Source organism: Crinia signifera, chromosome 2 (assembly GCF_055691185.1).
Source record: "Crinia signifera chromosome 2, ASM5569118v1, whole genome shotgun sequence".
Taxonomy (NCBI): domain Eukaryota; kingdom Metazoa; phylum Chordata; class Amphibia; order Anura; family Myobatrachidae; genus Crinia; species Crinia signifera.
In genome coordinates this window covers 392,343,611-392,371,024 of record NC_139218.1, presented here as the reverse complement: position 1 = coordinate 392,371,024, position 27,414 = coordinate 392,343,611, and the positions used below count along the sequence as shown (strand labels likewise).

Below are 27,414 nucleotides of genomic sequence, written 5' to 3'. Positions count from 1 at the left end.
ATTACCGGTTTAAAATACCGGTTTTTAAAACGGGTCTGCGATGTGAAAGTGGGTCTGTGTGGTCACCGGTGTGTTATTAGTTTTCCCAACGAAGCCACGCCTCCATGTATAGGCCACGCCCTTATAAAGAGACCACATGATCACACCGCTATGGCGCAAATTAGCTGGAGGGAAGTAGACACAGCTTCTGACATACCCCTAGTCACCGCAAGTGTCTGACGGACGGCGGCGGCCATCTTGTTTCCTATATTTACCATTAGCTTCGGGAACACGAGGTCTTCACAAACATGGCCGTCAACACATATGTCCCCGTACAGGGAGCTGTGTCACTAGGGTGTCCAGCGTTCATTGTACACTTCCACTCCCCTTCCGGGCACCGGTAGAAGGAGCACAACACTACATAACTACATACTAGTATCATACTCTCTACTCTGGGCATTGTAGTTCAACCGCCTCATGCTGCCCGAGTGTGTACTGAGAAGGACTACAGCTCCCATCAGCCCTTGCGGCGCACTGGTGTACAGAGGCTTGCATAGTGATTGTCCATCAGCCGGGGACACCTCCTTCTGCAGGGTGAGGTATGAGCTGCTGATATTGTTATTATGTAGGTAGCAAATATGGCTGGGCCCTCTTACCTCTTCACCCTGTGCAGGTGCAGGCATTATACCCCTCATCCTGTGCAGGTGCAGGCATTATACCCCTCAGCCTGTGCAGGTGCCGGCATTATACCCCTCATCCTGTGCAGGTGCCAGCATTATACCCCTCATCCTGTGCAGGTGCCAGCATTATTACCCTCATCCTGTGCAGGTGCAGGCATTATACTCCTCATCCTGTGCAGGTGCCAGCATTATACCCCTCATCCTGTGCAGGTGCCGGCATTATACCCCTCATCCTGTGCAGGTGCAGGCATTATACCCCTCAGCCTGTGCAGATGCCGGCATTATACCCCTCATCCTGTGCAGGTGTCGGCATTATACCCCTCATCCTGTGCAGGTGCCAGCATTATTCCCCTCATCCTGTGCAGGTGTAGGCATTATACTCCTCATCCTGTGCAGGTGCCGGCATTATACCCCTCATCCTGTGCAGGTGCCGGCATTATACCCCTCATCCTGTGCAGGTGCCAGCATTATTCCCCTCATCCAGGGCAGGTGCAGGCATTATACCCCTCACCCTGTGCAGGTGCAGGCATTATACCCCTCACCCTGTGCAGGTGCAGGCATTATACCTCTCACCCTGTGCAGGTGCAGGCATTATACCCCTCAGCCTGTGCAGGTGCAGGCATTATAGCCCTCCGCCCGTGCAGGTGAAGGTATTATATCCCTCCGCCCGTGCAGGTGAAGGTATTATATCCCTCCGCCCATGCAAGTGCAGGCAATATACACTGATGGGGGATTATATAGTGCCAGCACCCCCCATCCAGTGTCACAGGGGTTATAGTTATACACTGCTGGGGGGTTATATAGTGGAGCTGACAGAACATTGGGTACTTGTTTCCTAGCACGGCGCCCGTCGTGGTTAATCGCATACCTTAAGTTCAGGTATGCGATGGATGCGATTTTCTGTGTATTTTGAGCCTTTATTGCCGGCAAGGATGAAATCGCGTTGATCGCGTCCATCGCATGCCATTATAATGGCATGCGACGCGATTTTACATAGGGAACAATGTTAAATGCCCCAATGGACCCGATTTTTTTTTTATTGTATACCCACCCTTATGGGTAATTTGTATGGGAAATGGCCCCCCATTGTTAACGCCAACCCACTATTGACGCCAACCCGAAGCGATGCGAGCGGCGGCGGTACGCGTCCTCCGACCTTTTCATACCCCCACTATCCACGTCGGTGTGGAGTTGATTTTATAAAGTGTCGTGTGAAGTGGCTCGCCACGCTTCGGGCTCGGTGGCTCGCTGCGCTCGCCACACTTTATTGAATCAACTCCACGCCGACGTGGATAGTGGGGGTATGAAAAGGTTCGAGGACGCATACCACCGCCCCTTGCGGGCTCGCTGAGCTCGCCACGCTTCGGGTTGGCATCAATACTGGGGTGGAGTTAACTATGGGGGCATTTGACCTATACGTGGGGTATGCAATAAAAATTGGGGTGTACGGTGTATTTCACCTTGGTCCCAATGTAAAAATGGGTCTCAGGGACCATTTTACATTGATTCCAATGTAAAAATCGCATCCATCGGATGCGATTTGGTTGCATGTGATGCGTTTGACGCAATTTTTTAGGTTTCCATCAATGCAATTAAAATCGCTGGCACCGTGCTAGGAAACAAGTACCGAACATTGTATTCCCTTCCCACAGGAGACGTCACCTGAAGACCAACCATGGAGGTCCTGGTCCTGGAACATATCCGGCACTCGCTACTGACTGACAGGAACAAAGACCTGATCATAGACAAGCTGCTGAGCCTCACCATGGAGATTATCAGTCTGCTGACGAGAGAGGTGAGAGGCTCTGAGCAGTGGCCGCCAGGAATTGTGGGTAGGAGCAGGCAGATGCCCCCTCTGTGTGTCTCCTGCCTCTTATGGTTACAGCCATATATACAGTGCAGCCTTGTTACACAGAGATGGTGCAGAGCTGCTATCCCGCCTATATACAGCTGGGGTTACTGTATATGAGGAGATTACTGTATTATATACATAGGGCGGTATCTTACATATTGGTGGTCTCATAGGATTTCATTGTTGTGAGAAAGTCGGGGGACCAGGTGACAGACATCAGCGGCCATCCTGTGTCAGACAGAAGCAACCGCACCCAGAGCCCAAACACAGAGGCTCCACCTCATGCGCCAACAAGGGAAAGGAACCATATCCGGGCACCTACTGAGGTATATCACAGAGAGGCAGAAGAGGTGAGCGCTCTTATTGTACATATAGCTGTATATTTAAAGGTAGAATGCTGCTTTTTTAAAAATCTATTTCATTTTGAATAAGAGTGTTTTGCTATTAGAGTGTTTGGTCACTGGTTTATGTGGTGCTAAACTGTAAGAATTCCGATCTCACTGGACCCCTGGTGATTGGTCAGGGCGCACTCTATAATTGATCCCTGACCCATCATCTCCCATAGTGCCCTGCAGGGGAATGTATTACACGGTACGCCTAGGTGTGGCGGTAAGTCATGTAACCAGCTCTCCTATGCTGCAGGTGCCTGGGAAGTGTAAGGATATGGAGGTCTCGTTCTCTGTGACAGAGTGGGACTATTCAGGCGGACACAAGGATGATGTAATGGACCCTCCGCAGCTGCCTGACTCAGTGGGTAAGAGGACGTCTGTCAGGGGGTGTGTCTTTATCCTGCACCATCCAGTCACTACTCTCCGCCCCTCTCCCAGGTGATTGGCTGTTACTGATCGCTGCAGATTGGCCCTAATTGGCCTCCATCACTTTGCATGTGGGTCCGAAGCGACTGCCAATTCCAGCTGACATCTGACCCCCGTCTATCGGATGTTGGGGCTGGTGGTGGAAGGTTGGATGACACATTTTCCCCTAGTGACACTGGTCATGATGACCCTCGGGAGGTGACACCCAGATACACGTCACAGTGCAGGGCTGTTATTCCCGACACCTAGTGACAGGTCCTGTGCAGTGATATGTGCTGCTGTTATTACTAAGCATTGCTATATGGCTGTCATTGTCTGTTCTCCCCGCAGGTGAGTGTAGCTCTAGAAGCCCCCCAGGACGATGTGAGACCCCTCTGTATTCCCGGCATCATATAAAGGAAGAGGACTGTATTCTCATAGAGGATGATCAGGTAGCGGGACTGGCTACATTATCTCTTCTGTATTATGTTACTGTCATATCCTTATCCTGTGTATCCTTCTGGTATAGACGCTCGGTGTAATAATATCTCTGTCCTTGTATGACAGGATGAGCCGGGACACAGGATGTATCACCCGCAGTGTAAGGAAGAGCAGCCGATCCCTGATCCCAGCAGCTCAGGTGAGACAGCAGCGGGATTGGGGATTGGGTCACATGACTGCTACATTACATTAGACAATGGATAAATAAAGAAAAATTGCATTTACTGTGGCACCTATGGCAGCATTGGATTATTATATTACTGATTAGTGTATCATTAGCTGCTGCCAGTGTTACAGCTGGTGACACTGCTAGGAAGGGGGAATAGGTGCAGGGCATCTCATACTGCCGTGCCCGTTCCTTCTGCTGTCAGACCTCCATAGGGGTGACCCGGGCACTGCCATAATGGTGGGCAGCCTTTCTGCATGAGACAGCAGTCCGGAGGTATGGCAGATACAGATCTCTCCTCACACTGGATGTAGGGAGCTGTGGTGAGCTGCACTCTGCACCTGGTCACAGGGCTGGCACACATAAGAGCACAGGGGGCACGTGAGGGGTGACCTCAGTCATCTTCCTCACTCAGCTCTGACAGGAGACATTGTACCGCTGCATCCTAATTCCTGTCAGTGGATGTAGTGTAGTCAGTGCTAGGCCTGAGGAGGGGGAGGAGCCTAATTCCTGTCAGTGTATGTAGTATCAGTGCTGGTCCTGAGGAGGGGAGGAGCCTAATTCCTGTCAGTGTATGTAGTATCAGTGCTGGTCCTGAGGAGGGGAGGAGCCTAATTCCTGTCAGTGTATGTAGTATCAGTGCTGGAGGAGGGGAGGAGCCTAATTCCTGTCAGTGTATGTAGTGTAGTCAGTGCTGGGCCTGAGGAGGGGAGGAGCTGAATTCCTGTCAGGGTGTGTAGTGTAGTCAGTGCTGGGCCTGAGGGGAAGTGGGATAACTCTGTGTAGTTTGGACTGGGGGCCATGATTGGTGCATGACACATGTACACACTCCCCTTTACTCCAGCACGTTTGGGGCTATCTTACATGGCGGCGCCAACTAGGGCCTCTTCTACATGTGTTCTCTATCAGATAGCTGAGTGTTAGGTCTTATGTGTAGGTCCCAGAAGTACAGTAGGTGGAGGCATCTTGCCTGGGCGAGTAGTGTTACATGGGGCATTTCTGCCATTGTCTATACACTTACACAAGTTAGTATGTGGTGCCCGCTGTTCCTGAAACATGTCCAGGCTGAGTCAGCGTGTGACATACATGTAACGTGGTACTCGGGGGCAGGCGGTGGTCTCCTCATTACTCAGTAGGGAAGTCCTCCCCTCCCCACATCACTATACCTACTGTAATGTAATGCTCTGTACCCATTCCGAGCAGGTGGGCGCAGCGCTAGAAATCCCGCAGACCCCTGTGAGACCCCTCTGTACTCTCCGGGCTGTATATAGAATAACTATACCTACTGTAATGTAATGCTCTGTACCCATTCCGAGCAGGTGGGCGCAGCGCTAGAAATCCCGCAGACCCCTGTGAGACCCCTCTGTACTCTCCGGGCTGTATATAGAATAACTATACCTACTGTAATGTAATGCTCTGTACCCATTCCCCGCAGGTGGGCGCAGCGCTAGAAATCCTGCAGACCCCTGTGAGACCCCTCTGTACTCTCCGGGCTGTACATAGAATAACTATACCTACTGTAATGTAATGCTCTGTACCCATTCCCCGCAGGTGGGCGCAGCGCTAGAAATCCTGCAGACCCCTGGGAGACCCCTCTGTACTCTCCGGGCTGTATATAGAATAACTATACCTACTGTAATGTAATGCTCTGTACCCATTCCCCGCAGGTGGGTGCAGCGCTAGAAATCCCGCAGACCCCTGTGAGACCCCTCTGTACTCTCCGGGCTGTATATAGAGTAACTATACCTACTGTAATGTAATGCTCTGTACCCATTCCCCGCAGGTGGGCGCAGCGCTAGAAATCCTGCAGACCCCTGTGAGACCCCTCTGTACTCTCCGGGCTGTACATAGAATAACTATACCTACTGTAATGTAATGCTCTGTACCCATTCCCCGCAGGTGGGCGCAGCGCTAGAAATCCCGCAGACCCCTGTGAGACCCTCTGTACTCTCCGGGCTGTATATAGAATAACTATACCTACTGTAATGTAATGCTCTGTACCCATTCCCCGCAGGTGGATGCAGCGCTAGAAATCCCACAGACCCCTGTGAGACCCCTCTGTACTCTCCGGGCTGTATATAGAATAACTATACCTACTGTAATGTAATGCTCTGTACCCATTCCCCACAGGTGGGCGCAGCGCTAGAAATCCCGCAGACCCCTGTGAGACCCCTCTGTACTCTCCGGGCTGTATATAGAATAACTATACCTACTGTAATGTAATGCTCTGTACCCATTCCCCGCAGGTGGGCGCAGCGCTAGAAATCCCGCAGACCCCTGTGAGACCCCTCTGTACTCTCCGGGCTGTACATAGAATAACTATACCTACTGTAATGTAATGCTCTGTACCCATTCCCCGCAGGTGGGCGCAGCGCTAGAATTCCCGCAGACCCCTGTGAGACCCCTCTGTACTCTCCGGGCTGTATATAGAATAACTATACCTACTGTAATGTAATGCTCTGTACCCATTCCCCGCAGGTGGGCGCAGCGCTAGAAATCCTGCAGACCCCTGTGAGACCTCTCTGTACTCTCCGGGCTGTATATAGAATAACTATACCTACTGTAATGTAATGCTCTGTACCCATTCCCCGCAGGTGGGCGCAGCACTAGAAATCCCGCAGACCCCTGTGAGACCCCTCTGTACTCTCCGGGCTGTATATAAAATAACTATACCTACTGTAATGTAATGCTCTGTACCTATTCCCCGCAGGTGGGCGCAGCGCTAGAAATCCCGCAGACCCCTGTGAGACCCCTCTGTACTCTCCGGGCTGTACATCGAATAACTATACTTACTGTAATGTAATGCTCTGTACCCATTCCCTGCAGGTGGGCGCAGCGCTAGAAATCCCGCAGACCCCTGTGAGACCCCTCTGTACTCTCCGGGCTGTACATCGAATAACTATACCTACTGTAATGTAATGCTCTGTACCCATTCCCCGCAGGTGGGCGCAGCGCTAGAAATCCCGCAGACCCCTGTGAGACCCCTCTGTACTCTCCGGGCTGTATATAGAATAACTATACCTACTGTAATGTAATGCTCTGTACCCATTCCCCGCAGGTGGGCGCAGCACTAGAAATCCCGCAGACCCCTGTGAGACCCCTCTGTACTCTCCGGGCTGTACATAGAATAACTATACTTACTGTAATGTAATGCTCTGTACCCATTCCCCGCAGGTGGGCGCAGCGCTAGAAATCCCGCAGACCCCTGTGAGACCCCTCTGTACTCTCCGGGCTGTATATGTAATGCTCTGTACCCATTCCCCACAGGTGGGCGCAGTGCTAGAAATCCCGCAGACCCCTGTGAGACCCCTCTGTACTCTCCGGGCTGTACATAGAATAACTATACTTACTTTAATGTAATGCTCTGTACCCATTCCCCGCAGGTGGGCGCAGCGCTAGAAATCCCGCAGACCCCTGTGAGACCCCTCTGTACTCTCCGGGCTGTACATAGAATAACTATACTTACTGTAATGTAATGCTCTGTACCCATTCCCCGCAGGTGGGCGCAGCGCTAGAAATCCCGCAGACCCCTGTGAGACCCCTCTGTACTCTCCGGGCTGTATATGTAATGCTCTGTACCCATTCCCCACAGGTGGGCGCAGTGCTAGAAATCCCGCAGACCCCTGTGAGACCCCTCTGTACTCTCCGGGCTGTACATAGAATAACTATACTTACTTTAATGTAATGCTCTGTACCCATTCCCCGCAGGTGGGCGCAGCGCTAGAAATCCCGCAGACCCCTGTGAGACCCCTCTGTACTCTCCGGGCTGTATATAGAATAACTATACCTACTGTAATGTAATGCTCTGTACCCATTCCCCGCAGGTGGGCACAGCGCTAGTAATCCCGCAGACCCCTGTGAGACCCCTCTGTACTCTCCAGGCTGTATATAGAATAACTATACCTACTGTAATGTAATGCTCTGTACCCATTCCTCGCAGGTGGGCGCAGTGCTAGAAATCCCGCAGACCCCTGTGAGACCCCTCTGTACTCTCCGGGCTGTATATAGAATAACTATACCTACTGTAATGTAATGCTCTGTACCCATTCCCCGCAGGTGGGCGCAGCGCTAGTAATCCCGCAGACCCCTGTGAGACCCCTCTGTACTCTCCAGGCTGTATATAGAATAACTATACCTACTGTAATGTAATGCTCTGTACCCATTCCTCGCAGGTGGGCGCAGTGCTAGAAATCCCGCAGACCCCTGTGAGACCCCTCTGTACTCTCCGGGCTGTATATAGAATAACTATACCTACTGTAATGTAATGCTCTGTACCCATTCCCTGCAGGTGGGCGCAGTGCTAGAAATCCCGCAGACCCCTGTGAGACCCCTCTGTACTCTCCGAGCTGTATATAGAATAACTATACCTACTGTAATGTAATGCTCTGTACCCATTCCCCGCAGGTGGGTGCAGCGCTAGAAATCCCGCAGACCCCTGTGAGACCCCTCTGTACTCTCCGGGCTGTATATAGAGTAACTATACCTACTGTAATGTAATGCTCTGTACCCATTCCCCGCAGGTGGGCGCAGTGCTAGAAATCCCGCAGACCCCTGTGAGACCCCTCTGTACTCTCCGGGCTGTATATAGAATAACTATACCTACTGTAATGTAATGCTCTGTACCCATTCCCCGCAGGTGGGCGCAGCGCTAGAAATCCTGCAGACCCCTCTGAGACCCCTCTGTACTCTCCGGGCTGTATATAGAATAACTATACCTACTGTAATGTAATGCTCTGTACCCATTCCCCGCAGGTGGGCGCAGTGCTAGAATTCCCGCAGACCCCTGTGAGACCCCTCTGTACTCTCCGGGCTGTATATAGAGTAACTATACCTACTGTAATGTAATGCTCTGTACCCATTCCCCGCAGGTGGGCGCAGCGCTAGAAGTCCCGCAGACCCCTGTGAGACCCCTCTGTACTCTCCGGGCTGTATATAGAATAACTATACCTACTGTAATGTAATGCTCTGTACCCATTCCCCGCAGGTGGGCGCAGCGCTAGAAATCCCGCAGACCCCTGTGAGACCCCTCTGTACTCTCCGGGCTGTATATAGAATAACTATACCTACTGTAATGTAATGCTCTGTACCCATTCCCCGCAGGTGGGCGCAGTGCTAGAAATCCTGCAGACCCCTGTGAGACCCTCTGTACTCTCCGGGCTGTATATAGAATAACTATACCTACTATAATGTAATGCCCTGTACCCATTCCCCGCAGGTGGGTGCAGCGCTAGAAATCCCACAGACCCCTGTGAGACCCCTCTGTACTCTCCGGGCTGTATATAGAATAACTATACTTACTGTAATGTAATGCTCTGTACCCATTCCCCGCAGGTGGGCGCAGTGCTAGAAATCCCGCAGACCCCTGTGAGACCCCTCTGTACTCTCCGGGCTGTACATAGAATAACTATACCTACTGTAATGTAATGCTCTGTACCCATTCCCCGCAGGTGGGCGCAGCGCTAGAAATCCCGCAGACCCCTGTGAGACCCCTCTGTACTCTCCGGGCTGTATATAGAATAACTATACCTACTGTAATGTAATGCTCTGTACCCATTCCCTGCAGGTGGGCGCAGCTCTAGAAATCCCGCAGACCCCTGTGAGACCCCTCTGTACTCTCCGGGCTGTACATAGAATAACTATACCTACTGTAATGTAATGCTCTGTACCCATTCCCCGCAGGTGGGCGCAGCGCTAGAAATCCCGCAGACCCCTGTGAGACCCCTCTGTACTCTCCGGGCTGTATATAGAATAACTATACCTACTGTAATGTAATGCTCTGTACCCATTCCCCGCAGGTGGGCGCAGTGCTAGAAATCCAGCAGACCCCTGTGAGACCCCTCTGTACTCTCCGGGCTGTATATAGAATAACTATACCTACTGTAATGTAATGCTCTCTACCCATTCCCTGCAGGTGGGCGCAGCGCTAGAAATCCCGCAGACCCCTGTGAGACCCCTCTGTACTCTCCGGGCTGTATATAGAATAACTATACCTACTGTAATGTAATGCTCTCTACCCATTCCCCGCAGGTGGGTGCAGCGCTAGAAATCCCACAGACCCCTGTGAGACCCCTCTGTACTCTCCGGGCTGTATATAGAATAACTATACCTACTGTAATGTAATGCTCTGTACCCATTCCCTGCAGGTGGGCGCAGTGCTAGAAATCCCGCAGACCCCTGTGAGACCCCTCTGTACTCTCCGGGCTGTATATAGAATAACTATACCTACTGTAATGTAATGCTCTGTACCCAGTCCCCGCAGGTGGGCGCAGTGCTAGAAATCCCGCAGACCCCTGTGAGACCCCTCTGTACTCTCCGGGCTGTATATAGAATAACTATACCTACTGTAATGTAATGCTCTGTACCCATTCCCCGCAGGTGGGCACAGCGCTAGAAATCCCGCAGACCCCTGTGAGACCCCTCTGTACTCTCCGGGCTGTATATAGTATAACTATACCTACTGTAATGTAATGCTCTGTACCCATTCCCCGCAGGTGGGCGCAGTGCTAGAAATCCCGCAGACCCCTGTGAGACCCCTCTGTACTCTCCGGGCTGTATAGAGGAAGAGAACAGGACAGTGACACAGGAATATCAGGTAGAGGAACCTGCTCTGACCTCTCCTCCTTGTAGATCCACTTTTCACAGTGCAGGATATTGTGTTATTCCCATGTCCCCGCCCTGTGTGTGAGTCCTATATTCCCGTGTAACGTGTAGATGGGACACGTATGTGACACATGTCCTTGTATGACAGGCTGAGCCGGGACCTGGGATCTATCACCAGCAGTGTAAGGAAGAGGCCGTTCCTGCTGAGATCAGCCCAGGTGAGAGACACAGACGCTCTGGGGGTACAATATTGCTGTATGGGGGGATATGTATATTACTGGGAATGTGGGGTGTATGTTACGTTACGTATATGTCATCCCTGACCGATCCCTGGTCCCATCACAGTAAGTGTAACAGTCTGTGTTTCCCGGTCGCTGGTGAGTGCGGCGCTGCAGGAGAACGGACCATTAGCCGAGAGTCGGGATACGGTGGTTTATATTTGCATGACTTTGGTTCTATGTTACTCCGTCATATCCGTCACTATAATGTGTTTGTGTTGGCTGAGTTATTTTGCATTACCATTTATACAGATACATGTGTGTGTCCCTTCCCCACAGGTGGGTGTAATCCTACACATCCCGCAGACCCATATGAGACCCCTATCTATACTCCGGGGTGTATGGGAGAAGAGAACAGGATGATCAGCCAGGATTATCAGGTAGAGGAACCCGGTCTGACCTCTCCCAGCTCTGCTTCCTCACATGTCTCACAGTGCAGGATATTGTGTTATTCCCGTGTCCCCGTCCTGTGTGTGTCCTATAGAGATGTCCTGTGTAACGTGTGGGTGGGACACGTACAGTATGTGACACATGTTCTTGTATGACAGGCTGTACCGGGAGACGGGATGGGTTACCAGCAATGTAAAGAAGAGGCCGTCCCTGCTGAGATCACATCAGGTGAGAGAGTCTGAACAGAGGGGTGTATTTGAGGAGGGGGGTTGTAATATCTCTTACTGTATAGAAGAACCACCTGATCTTGTAGATGATTTACCAGTGTCCCAAAGCTGAGAATGGATTCCCATGTGGGCTGTACCTGTCCCTCTCCTGCCTCAGACTAGGACACTTAGTACATCAGAAAGGGATCTGTTCTTGGTTCTGCAAGGAACCATCTAGAACATGTAGTGATCTGCACCCTTATCACAGGTTTGTGGTGGTTGAGCTCCTAATGGGTGTGATGGTGAGAAGGCCTATGGGTGCCAGTATGGTATACGGTACTGTATGTGACAGCAGTGGTGGTACATGGCCCTGGTCTCTCAATGTGATCTAGCGGATATGGGTGCCAGTATAGTATACGGTACTGTATGTGACTGCAGTGGTGTTACATGGCCCTGGGCTCTCACTGTGATATAGCGGATATGGGTGCCAGTATAGTATACAGTACTGTATGTGACAGCAGTGGTGTTACATGGCCCTGGGCTCTCACTGTCATTGTGCGGATATGGGTGCAGTATAGTATACGGTACTGTATGTGACCGCAGTGGCATTACATGGCCCTGGGCTCTCACTGTCATTGTGCGGATATGGGTGCAGTATAGTATACGGTACTGTATGTGACAGCAGTGGCATTACATGGCCCTGGGCTCTCACTGTCATTGTGCGGATATGGGTGCAGTATAGTATACGGTACTGTATGTGACAGCAGTGGTGTTACATGGCCCTGGGCTCTCACTGTCATTGTGCGGATATGGGTGCAGTATAGTATACGGTACTGTATGTGACAGCAGTGGCATTACATGGCCCTGGGCTCTCACTGTCATTGTGCGGATATGGGTGCAGTATAGTATACGGTACTGTATGTGACAGCAGTGGTGTTACATGGCCCTGGGCTCTCACTGTCATAGTGCGGATATGGGTGCCAGTATAGTATACGGTACTGTATGTGACCGCAGTGGTGTTACATGGCTCTCGGCTCTCTCTGTGATATAGCGGATATGGGTGCCAGTATAGTATACGGTACTGTATGTGACAGCAGTGGTGTTACATGGCCCTGGGCTCTCACTGTCATAGTGCGGATATGGGTGCTAGTATAGTATACGGTACTGTATGTGACTGCAGTGGTGTTACATGGCCCTGGGCTCTCACTGTCATAGTGCGGATATGGGTGCTAGTATAGTATACGGTACTGTATGTGACTGCAGTGGTGTTACATGGCCCGGGGCTCTCACTTTGAAATAGCAGATATGGGTGCCAGTATAGTATACAGTACTGTATGTGACTGCAGTGGTGATACATGGCTCTCGGCTCTCACTGTGATATAGCAGATATGGGTGCCAGTATAGTATACGGTACTGTATGTGACCGCAGTGGTGTTACATGGCTCTCGGCTCTCTCTGTGATATAGCGGATATGGGTGCCAGTATAGTATACAGTACTGTATGTGACCGCAGTGGCGTTACATGGCCCTGGGCTCTCACTGTCATTGTGCGGATATGGGTGCAGTATAGTATACGGTACTGTATGTGACAGCAGTGGTGTTACATGGCCCTGGGCTCTCACTGTCATAGTGCGGATATGGGTGCCAGTATAATATACGGTACTGTATGTGACCGCAGTGGTGATACATGGCCCTGGTCTCTCAATGTGATATAGCGGATATGTGTGCCAGTATAGTATACGGTACTGTATGTGACCGCAGTGGTGTTACATGGCCCTGGGCTCTCACTGTCATAGTGCGGATATGGGTGCCAGTATAGTATACGGTACTGTATGTGACCGCAGTGGTGTTACATGGCCCTGGGCTCTCACTGTCATAGTGCGGATATGGGTGCCAGTATAGTATACGGTACTGTATGTGACCGCAGTGGTGTTACATGGCTCTGGGCTCTCACTGTCATAGTGCGGATATGGGTGCCAGTATAGTCTACGGTACTGTATGTGACCGCAGTGGTGTTAGATGGCTCTGGGCTCTCACTGTCATAGTGTGGATCTATAAGTGTCCTTCCAGGGAAGTACCGGTAACTAGCATCAAGAGCATGGGCGAGTGTAATGAGAGGAAGGGGCGGGACTTTCCTATGGCAACAAAGTGTACATGAGGGTTGCTTGGTGTCCCTATTCTCCCTCCTACCTGGCTGTGCTGTGTAATAAGTAGAGGTTCCCATCCTCAGAATTTATATACACACACGTACTGGCTTGTCTGCATGGGCAGCGTGTGTGCTGATATGTTCTCATCAGAGAATGGACCTTCTCGTCCACCTTCCACCTCTCTGGCCATAAGGGATGATAGAGGCAGCATATCCTGTGCAGGAGATTTACGCTCATCCCATTGTCAGCATGCATAGTGCGAGGTCATACAGCATATGCTACACAAACTGCATTCATCGCTCAATAGGAGACACAGGGCTGATGCTGGGGTGTAGGGCTGGAGCAGTAGCCTAGGACCAAACGGATTAAACCTTTTGTATTAAGCAGCATTATTTTATTTTATGCTTTTATTTTCTTTCTTTTTACACTATGCATCACACTCAGGGAGCCGCCAGGATCTCTCTGTGTGTGTGTGGATACACCAGCGACTCTGCAGCTCTGACGCAAGGGGCCGCCAGGCTGAGGTGGCAAGTGGGCGTCCAGCCAGTCAATTCCCCCACTGGACCACCAGGGAAACAGGCTGTGGGCCCACAGCTACAGCAGCAAGGCAGCCCGGTAGCATAGCCGAATCTCCACCACTGTACTGGTGCTGTGCAGAGGCTATTTTCCCTGGGCCTCTGTCAGCAGGAAGAGGTGGGCTCTCCCCTTTAGCCCCTCCCCTGGGTCAGTAGCTACAAGGTGCAGAAACAGCCCTCACAGGAGCCAGCTTGGGCAGTGTCTCTGATACAGATGACGGTGCAGCTATTTGATTAACTGTCCTCTGCACCACCCCAGCAGTCTGTGGGTACCGTCTGCGAGCCAGATGGGTTTGGCTCCCCCTTGCTGTAACCACCATGGGTGAGTTCTTTGTCTGCCTCTGTTCAGAGCTTACAGCCCACTTTACAGGGTGAAACTGTTAAGCAGGGGGGGGGGAGTGTTTACAGAGGGGGATCCACACACCCTGTAATATTAGAAATATCTAAAAGTGCAATAGCAGGGAAATGTCAGGACATGTTTCCTGGAGGGCTTATGTGCTGCAGACTGCCTGATCACCCCTGTTCGCCCCCCTCATCTGTAACAAAGCAGCGGTCAGGGCAGAGTTCCCCTTTTCTAAACACATGGATGTGAGAGAGGATTTTTATTTGGCAGTGTCCAACAAGCTGTTGTATGCTCCCCTATTCCCTCTGATCAGTGTGAATTATGGGAATCATCCTCCAGTGGCTGCACATGTTACACGTATAAAACTCAGATTCTGGGTCTGATTTAGAGGAGACTGGCTCAGTTTCCTCTACCCCTAGGGACTCTCCATCCCGTATTGATGTGGAGTTTCTCGTCAGGGCAGTTAGAGAAGTTTTGACTATGGAGGATCCTGAACACCTCCCAAGTTAAAGGGCCCAAATTTCAAGCATAAGAAAAGGGCCCTTACCCTTTTCCCTTGGTCTGATCAACTGAAGGAGATGTTGATAGAGGCCTGGAAAACTCCCCTTTCTTTACCCGCTCCCACTGGACGATAGGTAGGCAGCGCCTCCTGTGTATGCACATGTTGTTAGGCTTGTCAGGTCATCCACTCTTCCTATCCCTAATTTGGTGTCCCTCAAGGACTCTGCCAACATCAAGATGGAGAACTTACCATCCCATGCTCCTTTTCAATTTCATGCTCTATCGTCGGGGGAGCAGACTTCGGAGACAGGGCATCCAGATGCTTCCATATGTGGATCACTTGCTGGCACGGTCAGCGGAGGTTCTCAAGGATCATTTGTCCACGGTGGTGCAATTGTTGCAGGCCCACCGCTGGATCATCAATTGCCAAAAATCTTCACTGGTCCCCACTCAGTTCATGCTTTATCTAGGGGCTATGCTGGAGTCTGTCAGACAGAGGATCTACCTGCCGAACGACAGGTGCAGGACCTTGCAATCCTGCATCCAGGAGCTTCTCCCAGGTGGGTGTCTGTGCATGCATGCATGAGAGTCTTAGAGCGATGGCACCGGCCTTCGACTTGGCAGAATATGCTAAGTTTCACTCACGCCCATTGCAGAGGGAGATCCTGGATCTCATGCCCGTATGCGGTACCAGATGATTCTTGTGGCCCTAGATGTTCGTCGTTGCCTTTCTTGGTGGCTTCTCTATCAAACCCTCAAGACAGGGAGGCCTTTTTGGATTTTTGGAGTGGGTTCTCCTCACCACGGATGCCAGCCTTCGAGGGTGGGAAGCGGTCAATTGCAGCCAGATTTTTCAGGGTCTTTGGACCCAACAGGAAAGTCAATTGTACATCAACGTGCTAGAATTGAGGGTGGTGTTCAGGTCTCTGTGCCTAGCGGAACACTTACTTCATGGCCCCCCCGGTGCAAGTGCAGTCTGACTATGCGAGAATAGTCACCTAAATCGACCATCAGGGTGGCATTGGCAGTCAGTTGGAGATGGGCCGCATCTTTTGTTGGATGGAGAGGAGGATTCCTGCCTTATCCTTGATCTTCATTCCAGGTGTACTGAATTGGGTGGTGGACTTCTTAAGCCGCCAGACATTTCACGCTGGCAAATTGACTCTCCATCCGCATGTGTTGGGCAGGCCAAAAGTGCACCTGATGGCATCTCACCACAGCTGCAAGGTTCCGCTGTACGGATCTCGGGATCCGGGAGCAGGCGTGGTGGATGCCTTGCCGGTCCCATATCCATTTGCCCTGATGTATGTCTTCCCTCCAATTTAGTTGCATCTGCAAACTGAAGGTGGAGGGGGGACTGTCATTCTAGTGTCCCCGGATTGGCCGTGAAGAGTCTAATACTCAGACCTCTTGTCTATCTCTGTAGGGCCTCCAAACCATCTACCTCACAGACCTTCTCAGCCAGGGCCCGTGACTACATCTGGACCTTCCACATCTGACTTTGATGGGGTGGCTGTTGATAGCCTGGAGGTTCTCCTCGAGAGTCATGCATACCATGCTCCAGGCCCATAAACCATCTTCTGCCAGAGAGTATCACAGAATTTGGAGGACTTACTCTTTCCTGGTGTTCCACCAGGAGCCTTAATCCATGGACTTTCTGTTTGTCCTTTTTGCAAAAGTGGTTAGATGTGGGTAAACGACTTTCCTCTTTAAAAGTCCAAAAATCTGCCTTGACGGTCCTCTTTCACAAATGCCTGGCATTATTGCCCGATGTTCGCACATTTATTCAGAGAGTCCTTCACTTTCAACCTCTATTTGTGCCACCAGTGGCTCTGTGGGACCTTTCCTTGGTCGTCAAGGCTCTTCAGGCTACTCCTTTTGAGCATTTGCGTTCTGTGGACTTACCATGGCTTACATGGTAAATGAACTTTCTGTTGACCATGGCTTCGGCTAGGAGGGTCTCTGATTTATCTACCCTCTCATGCCGCTCCCCTCTTTTGATCTTTCACCCGGAAAAGGCTGTTCTCGGGACCAGACCGGGTCACCTTCCTAAGGTGGTGTCTAGTTTCCACATGAACCAAGAGATTGTTGTCCTGGCTTTTTGTTGATCGGGGGCTTCTGTTACACAGTCCTCCCTGGATGTGGTTAGGACTCTTTGGATCTGCATGAGACGTACAAAGGATTTTAGAAAGTCTGATTCTCTGTGTCCTGTATAATTTAACATGCAAGTTTGGCCTGCAACTAAGCAGACCATTGCTCAATGGCTTCGCTCTGTCATCAGTCAGTCATACCGGGACTCATGGGCTGTTAGGGGTGGTGCTACAGCAGAAAATATTTGCAAGGTTGTGACGTGGTCGTCCACTAATACCTTTTTGCACTTCTATGCGTTTGATACCTTTTGCTTCCCCATACTCAGCCTTTGGGCAGAGTGTTCTCAATGCGGCTCAGGAGTGTCCCCACCCTTAGGGTGCTGCTTTAAGACATCCCATTATCAGCCCTGTGTCTCTTATGGAGCGAAAAATTTAATGAGATTTATGTCTTACATGTTAAATCTCTTTCCTTTGAGATCCATAGGAGACACAAGAAACACATAGGAGACGCAAGCTGCAAGGTTCCGCTGTACGGATCTCGGGATCCGGGAGCAGGCGTGGTGGATGCCTTGCCGGTCCCATATCCATTTTCCCAGATGTACGTCTTCCCTCCAATTTAGTTGCATCTGCAGGTAATCTGTAAACTTAAGGTGGAGGGGGGAACTGTCATTCTAGTGTCCCCGGATTGGCCGTGAAGAGTCTGGTACTCAGACCTCTTGTCTATCTCTGTAGGGCCTCCAAATCGTCTACCTCTGTGCACAGACCTTCTCAGCCAGGGCCCGTGACTACATCTGGACCTTCCACATCTGACTTTGATGGGGTGGCTTTTGATAGCCTGGAGGTTCTCCTCGAGAGTCATGCATACCATGCTCCAGGCCCATAAACCATCTTCTGCCAGAGAGTATCACAGAATTTGGAGGACTTACTTTTTCATGGTGTTCCACCAGGAGCCTTAATCCATGGACTTTCTGTTTACCCACATCTAACCCCTTTTGCAAAAAGGACAAACGACTTTCCTCTTTAAAAGTCCAAAAATCTGCCTTGACGGTCCTCTTTCACAAATGCCTGGCATTATTGCCCGATGTTCGCACATTTATTCAGAGAGTCCTTCACTTTCAACCTCTATTTGTGCCACCGGTGGCTCTGTGGGACCTTTCCTTGGTCGTCAAGGCTCTTCAGGCTACTCCTTTTGAGCATTTGCGTTCTGTGGACTTACCATGGCTTACATGGAAAATGAACTTTCTGTTGGCCATGGCTTCGGCTAGGAGGGTCTCTGATTTATATACCCTCTTATGCCGCTCCCCTCTTTTGATCTTTCACCCGGATAAGGCTGTTCTCGGGCCCAGACCGGGTCACCTTCCTAAGGTGGTGTCTAGTTTCCACATGAACCAAGAGATTGTTGTCCTGGCTTTTTGTTGATCAGGGGCTTCTGTTACACAGTCCTCCCTGGATGTGGTTAGGACTCTTTGGATCTGCGTGAGACGTACAAAGGATTTTAGAAAGTCTGATTCTCTGTGTCCTGTATAATTTAACATGCAAGTTTGGCCTGCAACTAAGCAGACCATTGCTCAATGGCTTCGCTCTGTCATCAGTCAGTCATACCGGGACTCATGGGCTGTTAGGGGTGGTGCTACAGCAGAAAATATTTGCAAGGTTGTGATGTGGTCGTCCACTAATACCTTTTTGCACTTCTATGCGTTTGATACCTTTTGCTTCCCCATACTCAGCCTTTGGGCAGAGTGTTCTCAATGCGGCTCAGGAGTGTCCCCACCCTTAGGGTGTTGCTTTAAGACATCCCATTATCAGCCCTGTGTCTCTTATGGAGCGAAAAATAAAATGAGATTTGTCTTACATGTTAAATCTCTTTCCTTCAAGATCCATAGGAGACACAAGAAACCCTCCCTGCCGCGCCGGATTCACTTACCTGTTTACTGTTTCTCTGTTATGTTGTCCATCTGTTGTGTGGACAAGTATGTGTGGGTCACTGGTGTGCCAGAGCCTGCTGTGTGTTTGCTCTTCCTTCCTTGCTTCTGCCTTGGGCTTGCTAAAAACAACTGGCTGCCTAGGGTGGAGGCAAGGCATATGGGGAGGAGGAGTCTGCTGGAGGCCAAAGGTTTAACCCGTGTGGTGCTAGGCTACTAGTCCAACAATACACCCCAGCATCAGCCCAGTGTCTCCTATGGATCACAAAGAAAAAGATTTAACAGGTAGAAAAAAAATCTCATTATTGGTTGGTCATCAATATATTCCTGCCCCTGGATATGTAAGTAGAGTACTGCATCTGTACTCTTCATACAGTATATCGCCTCTATTTGTGGAGCCAGGTTGTTATGTCTCTGCCTAAGCCACCCAGTTATTACGTTGAGTGACTATAATTCCCAGCGGAGACCTCCTAGCCTTGTGGTATTAAGGCGGTGGTCTCCACCACTGGCTCCTCAGAAGATTCTGTCATTGAGGTCTCAGGAAAAGCCACCCTCTCCCAATGGACCCAGGCCTGGGAATACATCGTTACATCCAGACGTCTGCATCACATTCCAAAGATCGTTTCTGATTTTGATGCAAAACTGGACAGAATTCTAAAGGAAACCTAAGAAAACATATTTTAGAACTAATAAATTTAAACCGAGAGAGAAGAGACAATATTGTTCCATCCAGTGGAGGTAGAGGTGAGATGTATGACTCCATCTCCCAGTGATGCCAGAAGTAACATTTCCCACCAGTGACAGGAGATGAGGAGGGAAGAGCGTTTGGGAGGATTCATATTGTGCTTATTTCATCTTCAGGGTTCCAGGGATGTTCTTTTTGCATTTCACTATTCCAGCAGCTTTGTGTGTGCACAAATTTTTGGAACCCTTCTATCTATTCATATTTCAGGGACATTCTGTCTGTGCCCTATCTTTGAGAATTGTTGGCTGCAGCCATCTTTGCAGAGACTGGTGTCTTTTTCTAACTCAGAATACAGAGAAACTGTAACTGTCATCTGTGAGATGGGTGATAAATGTCGGGAAGTCCAGGGGCAACATTCTGCAAATCGGAAGTCCTCATCAGATTACAGATCACTTCTGCCCATCTGGAAAGGACTGAAGCACGTCAGGGGCTACAGGAGACATGTATGTACCAGTCATACAACAGGACGGATGTCACCGGGGGAACCAGGAACGTGAGGTTACACCATTAGGAAGAAGATGATTGGTTGGAAGGGAGTTTGGTCCCGATCTCTGCAGTTCATCTGTGAGCTGAGCAGGAGAAGTAATTGAGCCGTGTTGGGCAGCTCTGGGCCAAGCACAAGGTCATAATCTCTGACTAAAGTACTTGTGAGATGTCAGGGCACATACCTGTGTACAAGCAGCACCGCATATCTGTATACAAGCAACACCGCATGCCGAAGACGTCCCTATTGTCACTTCCCTCACAGACTCATTATAAAGCTCAACAGAGGCCACTGGAGAGTCCACGATCTTCTACGACTAAAGACTGGTTCATGACGGCAGTACTGACTGACTGCGAGCTTCTGCTGGTAGCTGTCTGCCCATCACATGAGATGCCCATTCTAAATGCAGGGCGCACTATACTGTATATGCCCAGGAGCGGGGTGGTCACACACAGAGAAGGGAAGGTAAGGGCATTAGTAAATGCCTTTGCACCCGCTGCCCCCCCAGCCATGTTGAAGGATGCTTCCCCAACCTGGTGATCTGTGTGAGAGCTTTGCCCATACTCCCACTCCTTTCTGCCCAGAGGCGGATTCAGACCTCATGGGGCCCTAAGCAAGACACCAGCGTGGGGCCTCCTTCCTCAAACAATCCATAACACTGTATTTTCTCGGAAAATGAGCTGGTGCCTGTTAATAAACTGCAGACATCAGTATTAAGATTAAAGGGCTCACCATTCCACACCCCTCCCCCCCCCCCCCCCACAGTGAGGATTTTAACAGACTCACAAGCACCCCCCTCCTATCGCCCTGTGGTCAGGACGGTTGTGGTATAGCGTGTCAACAGGGTTTGGATTGATCATGGAATAGTCGACCACCCTTATTCGGCCCGGCTTAGTTAGATGCGTAGAGATAGCCGGTGGCCGCTAGAGTTACACTAGTTAGACAGCGGTAGCTGATCGGCGGGACCATGGTCGAGGGCACTTACAGGGGGGGGGGCGATAAGTGAGTCTGGGATCAGGACCCTCCCCCTTCCTGCTGCTTACCTACATGCTTATTGCCAGGGTTTTCATGCTCCTTGCCATGGGGGTTACATGCTTGTTGCCCAGGGTGGGATTACATGCTTGTTGCCCAGGGTGGGATTACATGCTTGTTGCCCAGGGTGGGATTACATGCTTGTTGCCCAGGGTGGGATTACATGCTTGTTGCCCAGGGTGGGATTACATGCTTGTTGCCCAGGGTGGGATTACATGCTCGTTGCCCAGGGTGGGATTACATGCTCGTTGCCCAGGGTCGGATTACATGCTCGTTACCCAGGGTGGGAGAGTACATGCTCATTGCCCAGGGTGGGAGAGTACATGCTTGTTGCCCAGGAGGGGGGACTACATGCTGTTGCCCAGGGGTGGGATGACATGCTTTTTACCCGGGGGGGGGGGGGGGGATTACATGCTTGTTTCCCAGGGGGGATTACATCCTCATTTCCCACGGCTAGTTACATGCTCATTGCCCGGGGGGGATTACATACTCATTGCCCAGGATGGGCGATTACATGCTCGCTGCTGTGGAGATTGCATGCATGTTTTATTGCCCACAGGGATTACATTATGGCAGGTAGCGCCCCCCCCCCCCCACACACACACACCACCACCCCCCACAATCCGGTTAGGTGAGCTTCCGCTAAAACCCCTTCCCCGGCTGGGTTAAGCTGGCTCCCGCTCCATCTCACCTGCGATCAGGGTAGCTCCCTCAACGCCTCCAATGATCAGTTCATCGGGCTCCTGCATCCCCCGCCCCATATTCACATATTCTACATGGCGCATATCGCTGTCTCCTCACTGTGTGTCATCTGCACATAGTACAAGAGAGGAGAGGGCCCCTGGAACACGCCAGGCTCTAGTTGTCTGCCTAGCGGCAAATCTGCCTCTGCTTCTATCTATGCCCCTTTAGTGATATTGCTCCCAGACCTGTACAGTACTCACCAGTGACCTATAGAGAGGTATTGGCGTCTGACTTTCTGCTACTTATTCCTCTTTCTGTGCACCCCAGCATCCAGCTTCCTTCCCCATTGTATGACTACATTTCTGCTAGCCTATGTCCCAATGATAGTGACTCCTAAATCTCTCCTCAGTAAGTCATATTTCATTACATTTAACACTATAATTTCTATTGGGTCTGAAATTCATGTAAAACCCATCAATCTTGCATTAATCTTTAGTCGCAACATTTACCCATAGTTCTAAAGTTCATGTTGTGGTAATTAAAAACTATTTTGAGTGTTGAAAAAAACATATAAATACAATGTATAACATAGATGATAGATTTAAGACACAAGGTGAATAATATTGTCCCAGGATTAAGAAGCAAGGATTCTAATGTAGACATATGTCCAATGCAAAACACTTGTCTCGGTCTCAAACAATGGCCCTTGGGGGTGATTCAGACACACTCGCTGCGGGGTGAATTCGCTCCCCCATCCAATATTTGGGGTTTGATCCATGAGGGGAGGCAGGGGGACCACCCAGCATTTCATGGCCGTGCCCCCCAAAAAAACAATGAGCGTGTCCATAGAAATGCTGGGCATACCCCTGTGAATGCAGACGTGTCAATGTCAGATTGAGGAGGGTGGCCGATGATTACCAGCCCACCCGCTGTTATATCTGCCAGTGCCAGGACTGCTGGTCCGTTAGGTGGGGCAGGATGATCTGACCCCAGTTGGCCACTAGTTACAGGGAGAGCTGGGGATACTTCCATAAATATTCCCTTGACAGGTTGGGGTGCCATATAAAAAGACAAACAAATCTTGACATCCATCTAACATCTGTTTGGTCCAAGAATTATTCTATACTTTGTGATCTCTGGCCCATCATACGCTGCTTGGCGTTTTCCCCTTATTGCTAATGAGGAAAGAGACAGATTCATCAACGTTTTAGATCAGGGGTCCTCAAACTTTTTTACTCTGGGACCCCTTGGTTTTTAGGACAAAAGAGAAAAAAGGGACTGCTGTATTAGGAACGCACTAAAGAAACAAGATAAAAAAATATATATTTTTTTTCTTTCATAAAATATAACTTTTATTTCTTAATCATTAATATTCCCGTAATTTATTATGTGGGAAATGGGGTTTACAGCGAAAAATAGAGGTTAAAAAAAACTTTGGACATACAGAACATATATTGTGTTCAAAGAAAGAAATAGTGTTTTAAAATCACGTTTGAGTCCAAGTCGAAAGATGTTAGTTTAATTTCTGTCAGTGATGTTGTGCAACATATAATTCTCTCCCTTTGTGTGTAACTGTTTATAATGGTATGGGCTGCTTCTGTTTGTCTGTTGTGTCTGTAACACTTTGTAGGATTTATATATATATCCAATAAAGATCTCAAGCAATATTTGGTATTCTGAATGCAATATATCTAGCAGATCCACCATTGGTTGCCATCTATAGGTGGCTAGAAATTGCACTGACTTTATAAAATAATTCTTGTTGGAGATATCGGTACTTGTTTCCTAGCACGGCCACAATCGCGGCCATCGGGGGTAATTTTTAGTGGCCTGCGACGCGACCGACGCGATGCCCCCGATTTTTCCATTGAAATGCATTGAAAACAGTGAAAATCGCGTCGGTCGGGTCGTATGCGGCCAAAAATGCTTAAATGGTCCACCCGCGATTTCCCCATAGGGAACAATGTTAAATGCCTCAATTTACCCGCGATGACCGCGATTTCCCATAGGAAACAATGTTAAATGGGTCAATTTACCCAAATCATCATAGGGAAGAATGGTAAATGGGCCAGAAACCCCAAAAAAACCCCGACCAGTGAAATGTCCCCCCAAAAGTAGTTTACGCCACCCCGCGATCAACGTGAACCCGAAGCATGGCGAGCGCAGCGGTACGCGTCCTCCGACCTTTTCATACCCCCACTATCCACGTCGGCGTGGAGTTGAGAATAGAATAGTGTGGCGAGCGCAGCGAGCCACCGAGCCCGAAGCGTGGCGAGGGGACGCGGATACCTTCACAGGTAAAAGCGTCCCTTCGCGGGCTTCACAGGTGTCCGCGTCGCCATGGGGCTCGCTGCGCTCGCCACACTATTCTATTCTCAACTCCACGCCGACGTGGATAGTGGGGGTATGAAAAGGTCGGAGGACGCGTACCGCGGGCTCGCTGCGCTCGCCACGCTTCGGGTTCACGTTGATCGCGGGGTGGCGTATAGTACTTTTGGGGGGACATTTTAATGTTCAGGGGTGTTTTTGGGCCATTTACCATTGTTCCCTATGATAATTTGGGTAAATTGATCCATTTCACATTGTTTCCTATGGGAAATCGTGGTCATCGCGGGTAAATTGAGGCATTTAACATTGTTCTCTATGGGGAAATTGCGGGCATCGCGTCTGGCCCATCGCACCCGATTTTTTAGTGCCTGCAATGCCTGCGATGGCCCCGATTTTACCCCCGATTATGATCGTTGTGGCCGTGCTAGGAAACAAGTACCGAGATATCTTTATTTGATTGCTACCATTTATTTATGAATGGTCCTTTGGTTTTATGGTAGTGCACTGGTTTTCAGTGTAGTGTACACAGTGAGGCTTGTTTATGACACATAGAGAATTTATCAGAAGGAGGAGAAAATAATTCCCAGATGTTTGAGAAGCAGGGTAATCAGTTACACATAGGGTCAGGGATATCTCGTCTGAATGAATCAGTACACTTGCAAGAGATTACTGTTCAGGTGCACTGGTGCGCTCAGGTGGACCTATCTTGTATAACAGGCTTTGGGTAATTCCCTGGTTGCCCTTAAGTATACAGATATGAGGCTGGTTGGAAGCCCAACAAGGGTCACTACCAGTGGCGTAACTAGAAATTTTGCTCCCCCCTGCCAAAAATAATTCTGGCGCCCCCCCCCCCCCCCCAAAAAAAAAATTGTATTAATCGGGCACCTCTCCATACCTCCTTCCCTCTATCACCCTTGTACCTCTAATACACCCCTTCCCTCTATTAACCCTGCACCTCTCCTTCCCTCTAATACTCTTACGCAGATGTGGACAGAACAAAGGTTCTGCTCCTTCACAGAGGACTGTGGCAGAGCATTACAGTTGGAGTGCCACTTAATTATTTAAAAATAAATTATTATGAGAGCCTTCTATTAAGGGTGAGGCACCCATTTATACAACCACTTTTAAAATTAATGGGCAAAGGGGGCACAACACAAAATCTGTGAGGGACCAGTCCTATATGAAACGACCCTTAGCAGCTGTGTGGCTGTGTCACCAGAGGCATTACTATAAACTGTATGGGCCCCATAGCACAATTTTGAACACTTAATTAGTGTGGGTGCAGGAGTCAAGAGGGTGGGTTATGGTAAAAAATAAATAGTAAATAAAATTATAATTTAATTATAGTTAAGAAAAATTAAAACACACTGGGACTTACATCTTAGTGCTGCTGCACATCGAAGCAGATTTGTGAAGGTGCTTGCGATCAGGCAATAGTGCAGAGATGATCCGGGTCACAGCAGAGATCTTTTTCTGGTGCCTGGAAGAAGGTGTCTGCATCTTGCTCTTCCTAAGTGCACCAGAGCGCATCCCCCTCCTACCCTGGTGGCCATGTCATTAAATATACAGGGCAAGTGCAACACATGCAATCGAGCTTGGCTTGTTGTGCAGGCTGTGTGCTCAGCTGTCATGCTCTGAGCACACATAGCCACACATAAGCCGTCCTGCAGTTCACTTCCCGTTCATAGCCGGGAAAGGTGAAAGTGTGTGAGGTCACTTAAACTTCGAGCACTGCCTGTCAGCACTCACACAGCCTCTAAAGCCCCAGCGCTGCTGGCTACAGGGAGCCCAGAAGAGATAACGGAGCGTGCAAGGTGGAAGGGGGAGCTCTGTGGCTGTCTGTGTGAGGACGCTCAATTAACCCTGTCATTGCGTCCTCACGCAGACAGCCAGAGGCGGAGAGAAGGCTGCTGCACCTCACTCAGGAATCTTGTCTCCGGCGTCACCCGTGACCCCGCGCCCCCTTGGCGTCTGCGCCCCCCCGCCATGGCGGGGGCTGCTGAGCGTTAGTTACGCCACTGGTCACTACCTGTCTCACCCCAGGTGTGAGGGAGATCTAAATAGCGCACAGTTACACTAACAAACACATTATTTCTAATACAAGTTAATTTACAAACATAACATTTCTCTTGGAAACCGACGCATGCGTTTCGCTGAATAGAATCAGCTTTGTCAAGGCCTTGACAAAGCTGATTCTATTCAGCGAAACGCATGTGTCGGTTTCCAAGAGAAATGTTATGTTTGTAAATTAACTTGTATTAGAAATAATGTGTTTGTTAGTGTAACTGTGCGCTATTTAGATCTCCCAGGTGCTAACCCTCACACCTGGGGTTAGACAGGTAGTGACCCTTGTTGGGCTTCCAACCAGCCTCATATCTGTATACTTAAGGGCAACCAGGGAATTACCCAAAGCCTGTTATACAATATACAAGATAGGTCCACCTGAGCGCACCAGTGCACCTGAACAGTAATCTCTTGCAAGTGTACTGATTCATTCAGACGAGATATCCCTGACCCTATGTGTAACTGATTACCCTGCTTCTCATAAACATCTGGGAATTATTTTCTCCTCCTTCTGCTAAATTCTGTATGTGTCATAAACAATCCTCACTGTGTACACTACACTGAAAACCAGTGCACTACCATAAAATACCAGTAGATGGCACCAATAATGGTACCAATCTAATAAAGATATCTCCAACAAGAATTATTTTATTAAGTCAGTGCAATTTCTAGCCACCTATAGATGGCAACCAATGGTGGATCTGCTAGATATATTGCATTCAGAATACCAAATTTTGCAAATATTGCTTGAGATCTTTATTGGATATATATATAAATCCTACAAAGTGTTACAGACACAACAGACAAACAGAAGCAGCCCATACCATTATAAACAGTTACACACAAAGGGAGAGAATTATATGTTGCACAACATCACTGACAGAAATTAAACTAACATCTTTCGACTTTGACTCAAACGTGATTTTAAAACACTATTTCTTTCTTTGAACACAATATATGTTCTGTATGTCCAAAGTTTTTTTTAACCTCTATTTTTCGCTGTAAACCCCATTTCCCACATAATAAATTACGGGAATATTAATGATTAAGAAAT

At 49.5% G+C, this 27,414-nt stretch overlaps 1 protein-coding gene across 2 annotated transcripts in view; it reads left to right on the top strand.

The window, feature by feature from the left end:
- The first annotated feature begins 281 nt into the window (after positions 1-281).
- Positions 282-27,414, top strand: part of LOC146058242 (uncharacterized) — a 35,242-nt gene continuing 8,109 nt past the window's right edge. The window contains exons 1-10 of one of the 2 annotated variants that reach the window (XM_083170435.1): positions 282-573; positions 2,312-2,454; positions 2,685-2,861; positions 3,154-3,265; positions 3,657-3,757; positions 3,873-3,945; positions 10,464-10,564; positions 10,721-10,790; positions 11,130-11,230; positions 11,399-11,468. In XM_083170435.1, the coding sequence (XP_083026561.1) occupies positions 2,335-2,454; positions 2,685-2,861; positions 3,154-3,265; positions 3,657-3,757; positions 3,873-3,945; positions 10,464-10,564; positions 10,721-10,790; positions 11,130-11,230; positions 11,399-11,468 (925 nt within the window). In that variant the 5' untranslated portion in view covers positions 282-573; positions 2,312-2,334. Of the gene's footprint in view, positions 579-2,311; positions 2,455-2,684; positions 2,862-3,153; positions 3,266-3,656; positions 3,758-3,872; positions 3,946-10,463; positions 10,565-10,720; positions 10,791-11,129; positions 11,231-11,398; positions 11,469-27,414 lie in introns of both variants that reach the window. The other variant, XM_083170434.1, reaches the window with a different exon arrangement.